The 15,980-nt window shown below is 39.9% G+C and overlaps 1 protein-coding gene across 1 annotated transcript in view; it reads left to right on the plus strand.

The window, feature by feature from the left end:
• The window catches only part of LOC128740004 (telomerase-binding protein EST1A), a 204,636-nt gene that overhangs the window by 164,040 nt on the left and 24,616 nt on the right, over nt 1-15,980 (plus strand). The window contains exon 13 of the mRNA XM_053835517.1: nt 6,697-7,173. Coding sequence (XP_053691492.1) covers nt 6,697-7,173 — 477 coding nt within the window. The remainder of the gene's footprint in view (nt 1-6,696; nt 7,174-15,980) is intronic.

Raw genomic sequence — 15,980 nt, forward strand, 5'->3', positions numbered from 1 at the left:
ACAAAAGGCGACTTAAGCTAAATTGATGCGATAGGCACGGCAAGTAGCAAGAATGCCAGACAACCATCCTGTAAAGATGGCATTTGCCTCAAATCCGGTAGGAATAAGATAACCAGGGGCGCAGCGAGCAAGATGGTTAGACTAGGTGAAGCGAGACCTGTCGGAAAGTACATGTTGTCCGAGGAATTGGAGAGCGTTAGCCCACAACCGAATGCATTGGAGAAACTTTGTTCATCAGGCTTTGTCTTAGGACGGCAAGCCAACTAAGTAAAGTAAGTAAGTTCAGGAAGAGGAAAAGTATTTGGTCCTGGCTTACTAATTTTGGGTGGTTTCCAAAAATAACGCGGAACTGTACTATACGGTAGATTGTGATCCCTTGTAACTTCCTGAACTTTTTCGGATTGTCTTGCTAGATCAAGAGCGTGATGCAATATATCGGGATCATAGTGCTTCGATTTCTGTATTTTCCTTTTCTTTTTCGATTTTCTGATTTTCCTTGCACGTTTTTTCGTTTTACTGAAAACAAATTACAATTTTAGTCAAAACCAGCGAGTACTGTTGAGCTATATGCTTGACCCATAATACTGGGAAAAGTCAATTTTGCTCCCAGTATTATGGGCCATTGTTTGACTTGGTATACTAAAGCGGGAAATAAATTTTTCTAGGTGGTTTCACCGTAATTCAATGAATACATACCTATTCCCTCGATTTCCAACCATTTTGGGCCCAGGCACAAAAATTTACGCCGCTATTCAGCTTATAATTCCCAACCGACTTTTTATAACAACTGCAAAAATAACAACACATCGACGGTCGATTAGAGCCAACTGACAACTTTCGGAAAATTAGGCAAATTAACGCATTGGAACTAAGTGTATTGCTGTCAAGCATGCAGCGGAATGTTGCTTCTGTCTATTCAACTCATAATCGATGGTTAAATATTAGTTTGCTATGTATAAAACTAACGTAAAGTATAGACTGGCCCATAATACTGGGTGGCTCATAATACTGGGGTGACTGTATTACCAATCATCCATGACGTTGAAGGGATTTTACCAATTCAATCCCATTTTGTCCACAGCACAATCAATTCGCCTAGGTTCAAACGTCTCGCCGTAAAGAATTTGCAATCTCTTGAGACAATGGACTTTAGTCACTTTTTCTGGCACACTTCCTTAACACAGACATCAAATTGGACTAGGTTTAATCGCGTTCGAAAGAAATTTGTTGGCACGAGGGGGCTTTGTCAGTCTTTCTGGCGTATTTCCCAAGCAAGGACATCAAAATGGTCTAGGTTTAATCGCGGTAAATTTTGTAGAGACGAAGAAACTTTGTCGCTTGTTTTGGCTTACTTCCCAAGCACAGATATCAAATTGGCATAGGTTTAGAACATCGCAAAGAATCTTTCAACCAATCACGAAGCGTGGATTTTCAGTTGGACAATGCTTCATTATTTTCAATTTTTCAATAGTACGTACTTTGAAATCAATAGGTTTCTGGTGTGGATGCGTAGAAGATTCTCCGATCGATTGTCGTAAAAATATTTAAAATCGATCTAGACGCTAAGCTGAAAATCTTTCATTTTTCGTGACGCTCGCACTTTTCGATTTTTTGGAATGACACCCTATCCCAAACCTTGCCGTAAGACGTAGTCCTACGACAAAAATAAGAGGGAGAGTAGATAGACAGAGAGACGGGACAGATAGACAGATGGGACAGACAGACAGACAGACGGATGGGACAAATAAACGGGACAGACATACGAAACAGACAGACAGACAAGCATACAGCCGGGACAATCAGATGCGACAGACACACAGACGGCACCGACGGACAGACAGATAGACGGGACAGATAGTCAGACAGACAAATAGGACAGATAGACAGACAGACGGGATCGACCGACACGACCGACATACAGACGGGGCAGACACACAGACAGATAGACGGGACAGATAATCAGACAGACAGACGGGACAGGCAGCAAGGTAAACGAGACAGACAAATGGGACAGACCGACAGGACAAATAGACAGACTGATAGATAGACGGGACAGGCACAGCTTAGATAGACGGAACAGACAGACAAACGGAATAGACCGACAGGGCAAACAGATAGAGACGGTGTTAAAGCTAGTACTAAAATATTGTCCGTTGTTTATGGACGCGTCAATATCTCAATCAGCAGTAGCAAAGAAGATAAAAAAATCGTTTGATAAAAATTAAAGTATTTGCGATCAAGCGTTAACCGTGATAAGTCGTTCTCTCGATCAAGCGAGAAAATAAATTTCAATCTAGTAGCTAGCAATAAAAGTCAATTTATTTTATAAAGTGAATATCAAATCTCCAACAGACGGGACAGACCAATAAACAGTCAGGTAGACAGGACAGACAGGAGAGATAGATAGATGGGACAAACAGACATATGAGACAGACAGTCAGGCAGGCCAGGACAAACATACAGACGGGACCGACAGATAGACGGGTCAGATAGACAGACAGACGGTACAGGCGGTACAGACAAAAAGGACAAACAGACAGACGAGACAGACAGACAGGACAAACCGACAGCCAAACAGATGACACAGACAGATTGACAGACGGGATAGCAAAAACAGACAAACGAGACAGAGAGATAGATAGAGAATGGAACGAGTGAAAAAGAGAACAGAGTGAGAGGGTAATGAAAAAGAAGGGGAGAGGGAGAAAAAGAATGAGAGAAGATAGATGAGGCAAAAGTATTTAAAATGATAAAGAGAAGTTACGGAGGAAATTAAAATAATGTGGTAGTATGCGAAGGTAAAGAATATGATATGGTAGTATGAGGTAAAGAAGGAAACAGGAGTGAGAGGAAAGAGGCAGTAAAACGTGCTTCATAAGATGGTAATGGAAATAGCCGGTTTGTTAAGTAAATGTTGTTTTTAATATAAAGTACGTACTTAGTTTAGCATTAAATTAATAGTAAGTGTAAACGTTTGCCTAACTTTAAATTTATTTTAGATGTATTTTCATTGAATTTAATCTGCTATCGCTTTCCATTTGCACCAAATTATTGACCAAAGCTGCTGACTCACGCGATGACACAGTTGACTGTTGATGGAAGGTGTGGAAAGGCCCGTGTGGCCAACACGGATGGACGGGACAGACAGACGGACAAATGGGACAGACAGATGGAACAGACAAGACTGACAAACAGACAGATGTAACAGACAAACGAGACAGACGGGACAGACATGAAACGCAGACAGACAGGCAGACATATGGGACAGTTAGAAGACGGGATAGACAGACTGAACAGACAGGCATAATAACGTGACAGAGAAGTAGATAGACGGGACAGATAGCCAGACGGGATACACAGACAGGCAGACAGGGCAGTTAGAGTAACGGAACAGACAGATGGAACAGACATACAGAATGACGAGACAGACTAACAGACAAGCAGACTGTCGGGACAGATAGACGAGACGATAGACAGACAAACGGGACGCACAGACGGAATGACGAGACAGACAAATAGGCAAGCAGGCAGACGGGACAAACAGACAGTCGGGACAGAACAGACAGATGAAATGACGGGACGAAACAGACAGACAGACAGACGGGATAGACAGAATGATGGTATAGACAGACGGGATAGGCAGACGAGACAAAAAAACAGCAGACGAAAGCAAAGAATAACAGTTTGAGATAAGAGGCCGTAAAATACACTGAACTCGCTTTTTGTGCAACTCGTTTCAACAGATTTTGAAACAACAGTTTTCATGTTTGGACGTAACTTTGGTTTCACGAAACGTATCCTTTGTACTTACTTATTCTAGTGCGTTGTACCTCAGGATTCGACCTGCATAATAATGTTCCGCCAACAAGCTCGGTCCATGGCTATCCGTCTCCAGTTTCTCGACTGTCCCACACTTTCCAGATTTTGTTCCACTTGGTCTAACCATGTCGTACGTTGCACACACCTCTGCGTCTGGTACCAACCGGATTCGCGGAGGAAACCATTTTTGCGGGGTTGTTGTCCAGCATTCTCACAACATGTCCTAGCCACTGGTTGTACGCGTCCAGCTTTAGTAACTTTCATCAACGAGAGAGAGAGAGAGAGAGAGAGAGAGAGAGAGAGAGAGAGAGAGAGAGAGAGAGAGGTAAAAGGGAAAAGGTGAGGCAAAAAAGAGAAATTAATGCGGAAGTGTTGCGATAATGAAAGAGTTTGTTTGCTGGTGAAAGTGTATATAAACGATAGAATACGAATAAAAGAAAAAAACAGGAAAGAAGGGAAACTGTAAGTCAATAAGAGCTAGATCAAAAGAATTGAGTAGAAGAAATAGTAGTGTCATTGCAGTTACAAATAAGGAGTTCATTAATAGCAGTGTTTTTTATTAACATCGGAAGCAATAGGGGAGTGTCGTCGTGGTTGGGCCTTGTTTTGGAATTCGCCCATAATTTTTCTTTCAAAAGGAATTTTGGAAATCTAAATACATAGTTGCGAAGGTCTAAGAATAAGGTATATTTTCGGAAAGTTTCGTATCTAATCTAATCTCACACTAACGCAGCCAATTCTGGAAGGCATCCTGGAAAATGACGATTACTTGAATCAATCATTTTTCTTGTCAACGGCCAGGCCAACTGCGCAGCATGTACCGCAGAGAGAATTCCAAGGAATCAAGTGGAACTAGAAAAAATACCTAATTCCATCAAACTCCTTGAAATCAAGGGAAGGAAGAAAGCGTGGACCTCCCGTACCAAACGCTTCCCATATACATAGATAATGATTTATTTACAGTCGTTGGGAGTATCTTTGCTAATAAGGGTTAAGTGATACTCCGGACCCTCAGGGATGAACTAATGGCATTTAGACCAGAAGCCAGGCTGCAATTGGCCAAGGATATAGCGCCTTATTTCGCTCTCTGAAAATAGATTAGTTTACCAAAAAATTAGTATAAATCATATAATACTTGAAATTAAAGTCGTGTGGTTTAATGGGTGCCTAAAACTACATTTGTAAGTTTAGGAACTGAAAACCGCACGACCCCGCACCTCCTAGCTTGGCTACTCAATTATACAAATTGAAGTATTTCCAGGTATGGCCACGTGGAGGCGCTAGGTAGGGGCTTGGGATGGCTAGAGCTATGTTGGGCGCTTCTTCCTAGTTGCCTTCCCCATTTCATACCCACCGTGAACCACGGCTCATATAGGTACAAATACTCTATTTTTAATTGCATTTTTGCGAAATTTTGGCGATCTTGTAAAATCAATATTGCTACAATCGCCTTTTCCGAAGTTTACAACTACAATGAAAAAAACAACAAAGATCTAGGTTTTTACCGTATTAATTTTGCTTTATTTCATCACATTTCACGTGAGTGACATTCTCTAGCGATTATTGCGCTTCTGTGCTTAAAATTATGGTGGCCCAACCATGACTACTCAAGTGGCCCGACCTTTACAAATAGCGCTTTTCTAGTATTTCACCTTGGCCTTCCCAAACACCTTACTGGAGGGTTTTTTTCTATAGTCATCGTGTGCAGCACAACACACTTCATACATTTTCAAAATTTATCTCGATAATTGCATTTCATGAATCATTTCTTGAAGAACAGTTCATTGCACCTGGAAAACTTTTTTTGTAAGATTTAGTAACTGAATTCAGTACGGATTGTATTCAAAACACAATTGAAACTCACAATATTGTGAAAAGTTAGCTATCACAGTAAGAAGCTTTACAATGGTTGTATCATAGATATCAAGAGCTACTAAAACTGTAAAATCGTGATGGCCCGACCATAACAGTGGCCCGACGATAACGACAATACCCTAAATAAAATCTAAATTAAATTAGAAACGCGGAAATAATGGACATAGATATGAAAAGATAGAAAGATAGTAAGAAAGAAAAAGATAGTGAAAAAGAGCGACTATTGTCAACCTTTAAGTTGTTCCCTAACTCAGCAATCAGCCATCAAGGTCAGTTAGTTAGTATATTAAAGGTGGAGAAGCGTTTGGTTGAGAAGAATGGTATAGACTGGATGATACCGCGAAACTTCTATGTGGGGCCAAAAATATATTGCGTAGTTCAATTGCTGAGTGTGACTCTAACCCGCACTCTCTCGGTTTGCGCCCAAGTGTTTTGACAATTAAACTATCAGCACACGACACCCTATATTAAATAATCTCACATCTTTATGGTTTATAGTTTTGGCTAGACTTTTTGGCTAGTCTATCTCCAAATGAAGTCTAGCAGAAAACTGGAATACCTAAGTAAAAAATCCATCGTATCCGACTCCCATATATTGCTTCGGGTGCAATCAATGCGATGTGTTCAATTCAAGGTGGAATTTGACTTTATTTAATATTGGGCTTCGATGAGTGGCCTTCAATTTAATCAGGCAAATATTAATCCACGAAGAGTGCACCTAGTATGCTTAGTTGACAATATGTATTTTAATTGAGCCACATGGGGTTTGTTATTGGATGACTTTTAACGTTGTGCTTCGATAAAACGTCTACATGTAATAAGTTTAATTTGAAAATTTGACTCTTTTCTTTTTATTGTAATATGTTAGTTGGACTGTTTTCAATCCACAATTGATTTATAACTATCTTGTACTGAAAATTGCTAGATTTAAAAACTCACTCTGCATTTTCTCATTCAACAATCCATATTTCTTTTATTTCTTTTTCCACCCTCTAACTTTAGTCAAGCGACTCGGAGATCCTGCTGGAAAGCTTCAGCGAAGACGAAAGCGAAAGCCAGCAGCCCCAGGCCCAGAGTAAAGATCAGGAAAAAATCAAAAGCAACTGTGATGCTCAGCAACAACAGCAGCAACAGAAGCAATCGCAAAAGAAGAAAGACTCAGACCAGAACGTCGTCGATGAAAGCAAGAAGAACAACAACACCTCCTCGTCCTCCTCGAAGGGCAACAAAAGGCGCAGCGGGAATGCTAAAAACAATGCCGCTAATAGTAGTGCTAGCAACAATAGCAACACGAACACTAATAATAACAACAACAATAACAATAACAACAACACCAGCAGTGCAGCCAACGTCGTCAACCAACCGCCGCGAACGCCGGAAGCAGCTAAGAGCAACCAGGAGATCCGGCGTCTGCTGCGCCGCAAGGACGAACTGGAGCGCAAGCAGAAGATGCAGGAAAAATACACCCAACGGTTACAGGTGAGTCCGTTTTTTTTTCGCAGCCGTAAAACCCAATCAAAATCGATTTCCCCACTCATTCGAACGGGGCTTTTATTTTCACGCCCCTGGCTGGGACAGTTGGGAGTTTCCTGCATACACTCGGTATGAATATTCAACAGTGTGCCATAAAATCGTTTCATATTCACATTTTAAACGCGGAAAACCGCGCTCTGCGCGGCCCCGCTAATTGATTGCCAATCGGGTGTCCGATCTTAAGCCTAGTATGCTTAGTTCTGTGTGTGTTGGGAGTTGGGATATTATCTCACGCTCCTGACTATGGTTTTGAGGTCGTTGTCGCCAAATGGTTTGCTTAAAGTTTTTTTATTGTCATCATCCCCCCGGTGGTGGACATTATTGTGATTGTGTTTAGATTGGACAGAAAAAAAAAAAAACAAAAAAGGCGAAGAACTCAATCTAGGCCACGCCAGATTACACCTGGACGGGCGGTGGTGCCATAAAAACCGGATTCCGGCTGCTTTCGATTAACTTTTCAAACTATACCACTAGAATGAGGGTTTTTTAATTCGGTGAAATATATTTATGGGTCGGTTTGTGGAACAAACCGAAACATAAAATAGGTGGCGTTTAAATTTATTTTATTTTATTTTTTTATCTTCAATAGAGATGTTGAAAGATGAAATCAGATTTGAGGAAAAAATTAATGGCTCAAACATGACGATTAATAAACGCCACCTTTATTCCACGTTTATTTGGGACATCTGGAATATATCGGGATTTAACTAAAGAATCTGTGTCTATTGAGAAAAAAAAATTTAAATAAGATATTAAAGAAAACCGCAAATGTGAGATCCTGTTCCATTGTGATCGACCCACAACACGTGACTGAAGGTTGCTGCCAAGGTGCCTCCAGCTTCCGGAGCTTCCAATTTGCATATCAAATTTCACCTCCAATCCTAAAAAAAACGACTGTAAAACCGCGAAATGTGTGGAATAGATTTCGCACGTTTTTTTTTCGTTGTTTCAGCGCGGGAATATGGTCAGTTACTTCAGGGCCTGAATCACCACCAACAGACCGGATGAAGTCGCTCATAACAATTGATGGCTCTTCGGGTTCTAACTAGGTATGAGAACAGAGGTATGAGTAGAGCAAAACAGAAAGCCTACAATAAAGGTTGATTTTGCCCCCTAATGTGTGTCTTCGGAATCTTTCGACCTTTTATGCTAATGTTCTTTGGGAGAAGAGGCGGCCGCGGCGTGCGCCTGCTGGGCCGGAGGCCGCTCAAATGTATGTATTTTCGATAGCCCCAATTAATGAACGATCGTTTGATCGATCCTGAAGTGGATCGTGTTAGCAAAGCCTCCAATTCCCCTGGTGAAGGGAAAACGGAACCCAAGGAGAGGGGCAAATGGTTTGAAACAAGCACGACGATAGCTCGGTTAATCGTTGTGTTATTCTAGGACAAACGGGGTCCGATCGATGGCAGGCAGCATCAATAAAAAGGAAGATGATTTTCGGGATTCGATATGGTTTCTTCTTTCCCTTTCGGTTTGAAAACAACGGCCGGTTGAACCCGCCGAAAGCGGCGAATCATTAGTGAAAAGGCAAAGTAAGAACAGTTAGAACTTGGCGCGCGGCAAGGGCGAAGGAGAAAATACCGCTAGCTTAATTAGAAGGTTCTATGGGAGTCACTGAGTGGTCGAAATCGGGCACGGAACGCCCCTTCCCCTTCGTTGCCGATCTGCCGATAGTTTACCGCTCGCTCGCTCGTAGAAAATTTGGAAGAAGGAGGTCTACGACCTTAGAGCTCGAGCTCGAACTATTTAGTTGCAGCCGCTAGCGAACGCGAAACGGGTGAGAATGAAGGATATCCTTCCCACGAAACCAATTAAGTAATGACTGGCCTTCTGCTGGGCCGTTCTTTGGCCGGCCGGCGGGCCGCCGGGCTTAGAGCTGCGATTCCAGGGAAGCATAAATCAAGATGAAAGACGATCGGCCACGCTGGTGTTGGACACGTGCTTTGCTAATTTCATTCATCATGCGCGTTCCGCTGATTATTAATTAATGTTGACTAGCATTTCTTCCGATGCTGCTGCTGCTGCCGCCTGCGATGCGGGGTCCAAAAAGCTGTGAGAGCAAATAAATTAGATTTACTTGGGTTATTCGGATTTTTTCGTGTATCTTCTGCTTATGCTAATCATAGGTTTTGGGGGAGCCCGCAGAAGCCTTAATTGGCACGATGATGTGTGTAATCCTTCTATCGAAAAGAATTTTTTCGATTTTACTCGAAAAATTTTCGAATCTAAAATGTAAATTGACCGAACCGGTAACCGAGAACCGTTTATCCCTTGGAATGTCCAGTGGCATTAGCACCCGGGTGGAATGTTGAGCTAAAATTGGATACACCTAACTAATCCATAACTCTAAATACAGTTTTGTTTAATAACACTATTGACTAAAGAAGGAAATCTTCTATATTATCGACAGATTTAACGCTAGCTTGTCTGCGTACGTGACTGTGAGCACATTCTCCGAGCTCATTGAAATTTTGTGAGTGTCTCGGCGTTAATCGTATTAATTTGTTGTTCCAGAATTTATCTAAACAACTGTTCCTGCAATCATCATCAAATCAAGAACCATCATCGGTCGTCTTGCATTTCTAGGAAGCTTAAAGAAGATTGAAGGGAGCAAGTTAGATTGATGACCCTCGTTGTCTGATACATTTTTCTAAATTTACATTGTACAAAAAAAAACAGTATTTTAAATACCCTATATTGATTAGCTATGTTTCACTACAACATATGTAAGAACTCTAGTGAACAAAATTAATCATAACGACCATATTAAGAGTGCAGTAAAACTCAAATTGCTACTCGGGTCCATTGATTTTTAAAAGTTGCATTTTTGCCACGATTCTCCTTCGAAATGTGGACATAATTGTTAGTTATTTTCATTGCATTTGACAGAATTATTGCGACACATGTACCCTGTCGGGTCGAACAACGTCTTTGAGCTCTGCCATGCTGTTCAGCCTCGTAGTAGTCTACATCTAACTCTTCCAAATTCGTCATAAAATTAAGTATAATGTGTAGTCAGTCAGTTAATATCCCTCCCACCAAGCAAAGTCTTGCGCTCAAACGTCTTTCTTAGACTTGGACTTGACCCTTATTTATCGATAGACTTCGCACCGCCTATTAGAGTACAGGACAATCACGGGGCTAGTGCAACAATCCTACTGTCTCTATCTAGTAGCACCATCCAGCCAAGATTTGAGCATACGCCGACTGGCTTGTTAGACCAGCATCATGCACACAATATGTCACGAAATGGCACTAACAGTTACGTGTGCAGTTTGGCATGTCGCGTCGTCTTGTTGAAATAAGAAAATTTTCTGAACTTCTCGCGCACATTTATCTCATTGATTCAAGTTGGTTAGTTTTGAACTGAACTTTCTCTCAAATGTTGCATAATTTTAGCAATTTATTGTTTCAATTTCTATATTATGGATGGGCGTCCATGGTTCATGTCCGAAAGATCCATCGGAAAAATTAGTGTTCTACAGTTCGCCGGTTTTGAGTGAATTTTCAAATTTTAGGGGAATTTCAGCTAACTACCCAAGTAACAATCCAATAGCAAATTGGTCTTATTCATTTCTTATAGTAGTTTTATCAGAGCATTGCCAAGTGTATCAGGTTTTATAATGTTTTTCCTCAAGTAAATTTTATCTCATTTGATTAACATTTCTGAAGTATGACTGAAGGAGACTTCAAGAAACACTCATGAAACTGTATTAACAATAAGTGTAATTCACCTCATAAGCGGTTTTAAGGGATACTTGATTTATGCTTAAAAACGGTGCTCCTTAAGACTTAACAATAGTTTTGACAAAAATGTATGATATTCTTCTGCAAGATTTTATTACCTTAAGAATACTGCCATAAAATTCTCTTAAAACTGTGTATTCTTGAAAGAGAAATCATACTCTTAAGAAAGAACATTCTAGCGTAAACAACTGATCTGTCAAAACGGGTGTGCAAACCTGGAGAAAACTGAAAAAATATTTTTTAAACGAAAATTAAGCAAAAATCTGTCCAACATTTTGAAAACTCTTTCATATGAACAATCAGCGAAGTCCAAAACAATGAATATCAGGAGCAACTGAGCTAGGGAATGACGGTGCCGGTGACGATGCATCAATGGTAGACTTGTATGTAATTAGATAAATTTGGTTCGATTGTGTTTTGCCGGAGGCGGTGCGGGTTTCCTCTAGTTCATATTTTTTAAACTGAATGACCTCTATATCACTAGTCGGTTTCTTTGTTAGGAAAATATTTGAAGAGATTGAAGCAGTTGAAGCATATTTTGTAAAAGCGATGGTAACGACAAAGTGTATTAAAAATTCTGTGGATTAAATTTCCCGCATGGAACTGTCGTGCAGTCCTCTTTTAATTTTTAAAATCAATTTATATTGACAATCAACATGACTGCTGTACTATGAAAATATCGAGCTAGGGGAAAGTACATGTCCAGCACAAACATCGACCCTTCGTTGACGTTTTCTTTGTTTATACTAGAAAGGTTGCAAAAAAGCGCAACTTGTCTTCTTTAAGAATGCAATGAGTATAGATGAACTTATCGCCCTCTTGGAAAAAATTTCTTTGTCTTGTGCAAGAAATGTTAGTCTAAGAATCGCTTTCTGGTTGATTTAGATAAAACCATTGCAAAAATGGCGAACAGGGCTATTTTAATTACTTTTGAAATTGTAGCCAATTGTATATGAACGTTTATAAATATGTTGTTATGCAATACCATAAGTGATCTTATCTTTTTAAATAAATGTTTGGACATATAAAAGGCATTTTGCCGCAATTTGTTAAAAATTTGGTAGCTATCAACTTCTTAATGAAATTATTGATATTTTTTATTAATTAAATTTTTCAATAGTCTAGCAAAAACAACCGGCGCGTTAAAATTTTCTTACTTTCAAGTCACAAAACATCGACAAACTGAGCGTGGCATGAAAAATTTGGCATTTATGGGCAACAAAGCAGCTGCTTTTGTTATCATTTTTATTTTCAATTTTCATTTATATCCATTTTGGAAAAGTAATATCTGTGAATGCTTTTTTCTCTTATAGCTCTCAGTCAATTAAAAACTTTAAGGCTGCGAAAAGTGTATGTTGTCTTGCATGGGTTCTTTGAGAAGACAACCATAAAATCAGCAACACTTGTGGTGGTTTTCTTTTAGTTTCAAGCGACTCTTGAAAGTCACTATCGATAAAAATTACAAGTTTTAAAAGGACCTTTGGAATTATTCTTGAGAACCTTCTTTAGTGCGGGCCTCCCTAGTTTTATAAGGGTTTTATGACTGGTTTATCGCAATTTTGTAGAATTATAAGATTTATGATCGGTTTTAAGAAGAAAATGCTGGAAACCTCTTCAAGTGCACCTTAAAATGAGTTTTGTTACTTGGGTACGTAATGCCTAGAAAGCCTGATACGCGACTGCCATTTGTCGTTTTATTTGGCGGCTTATATCGTTGTCAGAGGTCATGAGCATACCAAGCTTCGCCTCGCCACCAACACCATTTAGACTCTTACTTTCCAGCACCCATATAGTTCACTTTGGCAGTGTTAATGGCGATTCCCCATCTCGCTGCTGCTTCAATTCAAAAGACCTGATAGCCTGTTCCACTGCTTTGTAGTTCATTGTGATGATATCGACGTCAGCCGAAAAAAATATGTACAATCTCGTGATGATACTCCCGTTTTTGATTTGGTCCATTCACCGTCCCGGCAGCGGATGTAGTCTTACCCGCTATTCTGACGCATGATTTTCATTCATCCAGAGTCCTTCTAATCAGCTTAACTAGTTTCGTCGGCAAAGCATGTTCTAGCATTATCTGCTACAGCTTATTTCGTTTTTGATTGAATCATACGCAACTTTAAAGTCAACAAACAAATGACGGGTCTACAAGTTACATTGCCGGAACTTATCTAGTGACTCACGCCGTAACTGACCCTCTTATCTTTAGTATTTTTTTAATGCAATTTTGTTATTTTGACGCTTTTTTCTATTCCCTCCTTGCGTCCCATCTGCAGCGGCATGGCATTGCATTGAATGGGGAAAATAATGTGTGCTCTTTCCGATTCCAGTCGACTTCTCATAATTGATGAGAAGAAATTAGCAAATATCACTATGTCAAACTATGTCCATGGCAGGTCCAACACCGTATGAAATAATAAAAAAGTTTGACCTCTTAATCTTACTCACCACGGTGGCCGGACATTGAATCGACTCCGCCATGTAACACAATGCCGTATGCAGATATTAATTTTCGCATTCACGTCCTACAATTCCGCATGCGTTGCCGATATCTGGCCAGATTTTAGAATTATTCAGTCTCATACCGCCAACAGAATTGAAAATCGAAAGGATCTGTCAGTCCTGTCAAATCAAGAAGACAATGCATCGCCATGGGTCGTCCATACGTCGCGCTTATGGGGTGGGGGGCGGTGGTTCACCAACTCGATTTGTGACGTAGGGGGGAGTGTGACGTCACATGGAAAAAAATTCCAATGGAATTTTTTGTCGGGGAATTATAATTTAGCTTTTGAAGATACAACTATTCAAGGAGTCTATAAAATTAACATGCTGATACATTTTAACATAAATAGTTAAATTTATTGAATGACAACCTTTAATTTTCAATGAACTCTCCGTTAAGGCTTCATAAACCATGCTGTACACCACTGAGGAGCTCCTTGAGTATCGTCCTGACTAAAAGATTTTTACCACCGCCAATAGCAGTCGCTCAAACTGCTGAGCCGCTATGGGGTGCTACCAGAGACCAAGGGTCAAAATTTGCATGATGTACTAAATGGATGTCGCCCTATAACCTGGGACGGCTACTGATGTTTGATGAAATGGGAAATTGGCAAATGTCGCTGTGATTTGCTTTTCTCATGGGAGGGTCTTCTGAATGTCAGAATATTTAAAATTATTTCCGAGGGTCCTCGTACAACTGACGAAAAATCGAGTAATTGTACTACAGTTAAAAGAAATTCGTTTCTAATTTGCTCTCGGTTATTCATCTGAAAGTGTTCTGAAAGTCAACCGAAACCCCTCTAAAAGCCCCCAAGTCGTTTTAAAACCGTTTTAAAGTCATAGAAAACTATCTTAATATTGTCTAAAAATCGTCCGGAAATCACCAGAAACCCGTTTGAAAGACGCACTCAGACCGTCTGAGTTTTTCAAAAGCCATCTGGAAGTTATCTGAAAATCGTTTGCAGTGTCTGAAAGTTGTTTAAGATGCCTGACATTCTTCTGAAGCTGTTTGAGGACTGTTTGAAACTCACACAGTAAACGTTGTTTAAAACACCGCCTTAAGCTCGACTAAAAGGTATTTACAAAATTGTCTACAAATCGTCTAAAAAATAGCTGAACCTGAAAATCGTCAGAAAATCGGGCAAGTCTTCTGAAACTCTTCGGAAAGTCATCCGAAAGTTGTTTGAAGACACCTTAAAGCCCTCCAAAACTGTCTGCTCGCCGTTTCAAAGTCATCTGAAAGTTGTCTGAAAAAGACGTTTGGAAGTTAAAGACGTTGAAATGTTGTCTAAAAGTCGCCTGAAAGTCATGTAAATATCGGCTAAAAGCCTTAAGAAGTTGTCCACCACCCATTTGAAAGTCATCTAAAAGTCTTCGGAAAGTTATTTGACAGTCATCTGGAAATCGTCTGTTAGTCATCAGAAATTTTCTGAAGGTCACTGGAAAGCTCTAAAACAGCCCTCTGAATGTTGTCCGTTTCCTGTAATAGTCGTCCAAAAATCACCGTAAAGCCGTTTAAAAGTCATTTAGAAGTCGCTTTAAAATTGTCTGAAGATAGTTTGGAAGATGGCTAAAAATCGCCTGAGAGCCATCCGAAAGTTGTCTGAAATTCGTCTAAAAGTCGACTGAAAACTGTGCCTGAATGCCATTTAGAAGACGTCTGAAAGCCGTTTGAAGATGTTTTAAAAACTATCTATGTTGGAAGATCGCTTGGAAACAATCAGAAAATCGCATAAAAGTTATCTAAAAATCGTCCGAACGTTGTCTTGAAATTTTTTTATAAGTAATCTGAAAGTCGTTTGACGATCGCTTGAAGGTCGCCTGAAAGCTCTTAAAAAATACCCCGAAAGTCGTTTGAGAGCCGTTATAAAGTCATCGAGAGATATCTTAATATCGTTCAACATTCGTCCAGAAATCGACTGAAAGACGCACCTAAGACCATCTAAGAGCAAACTGGAAGTTTTTCACAGGTCGTCCAAAAATCGACAAAAAAAATTTGAAGGACGTTCAAAAGCCTTTTGAAAGTCTTCTGAATATCTCATGTGAAGATCTGGAATCGTTTATAAAAAGTTGTCTGAAAATCATCCAAAAGTTACATGAAAGCCGTCGAAAAATCTTCTGAAAGTTGATTATTTGCAGGTCGCCTGGATGACCACTAAAAGCAATGGGATAGCCATTTGAAAGTGGCCCGAACATCGTCTGAAACAGACGCTTAAAGGCCGTCTAAATGTCGTCTGAAAACTATATAACATACTGAAAGTCGTATGAATATCGTCAATAAGGTCCCGAAAAGTGTCCAAAAGCTATTTGAAAGACGCCTATCTGAGCAATCTGAGAATGATCTGAAAGAGTTTTAAAAGTCATTTGAATGTCGTTTAAGTGTCATTTAAAAGTCAATAGATACCTAAAACTCGTCTGAAAGTTGCCTGAGAGTTATCACAAAATTTTCTGAAATTTTTTAAATCCTCTGAAAGTGTTCTAAAAGTTGGGCTTTCACTTCA

This window comes from Sabethes cyaneus, chromosome 1, assembly GCF_943734655.1.
Source record: "Sabethes cyaneus chromosome 1, idSabCyanKW18_F2, whole genome shotgun sequence".
NCBI lineage: Eukaryota > Metazoa > Arthropoda > Insecta > Diptera > Culicidae > Sabethes > Sabethes cyaneus.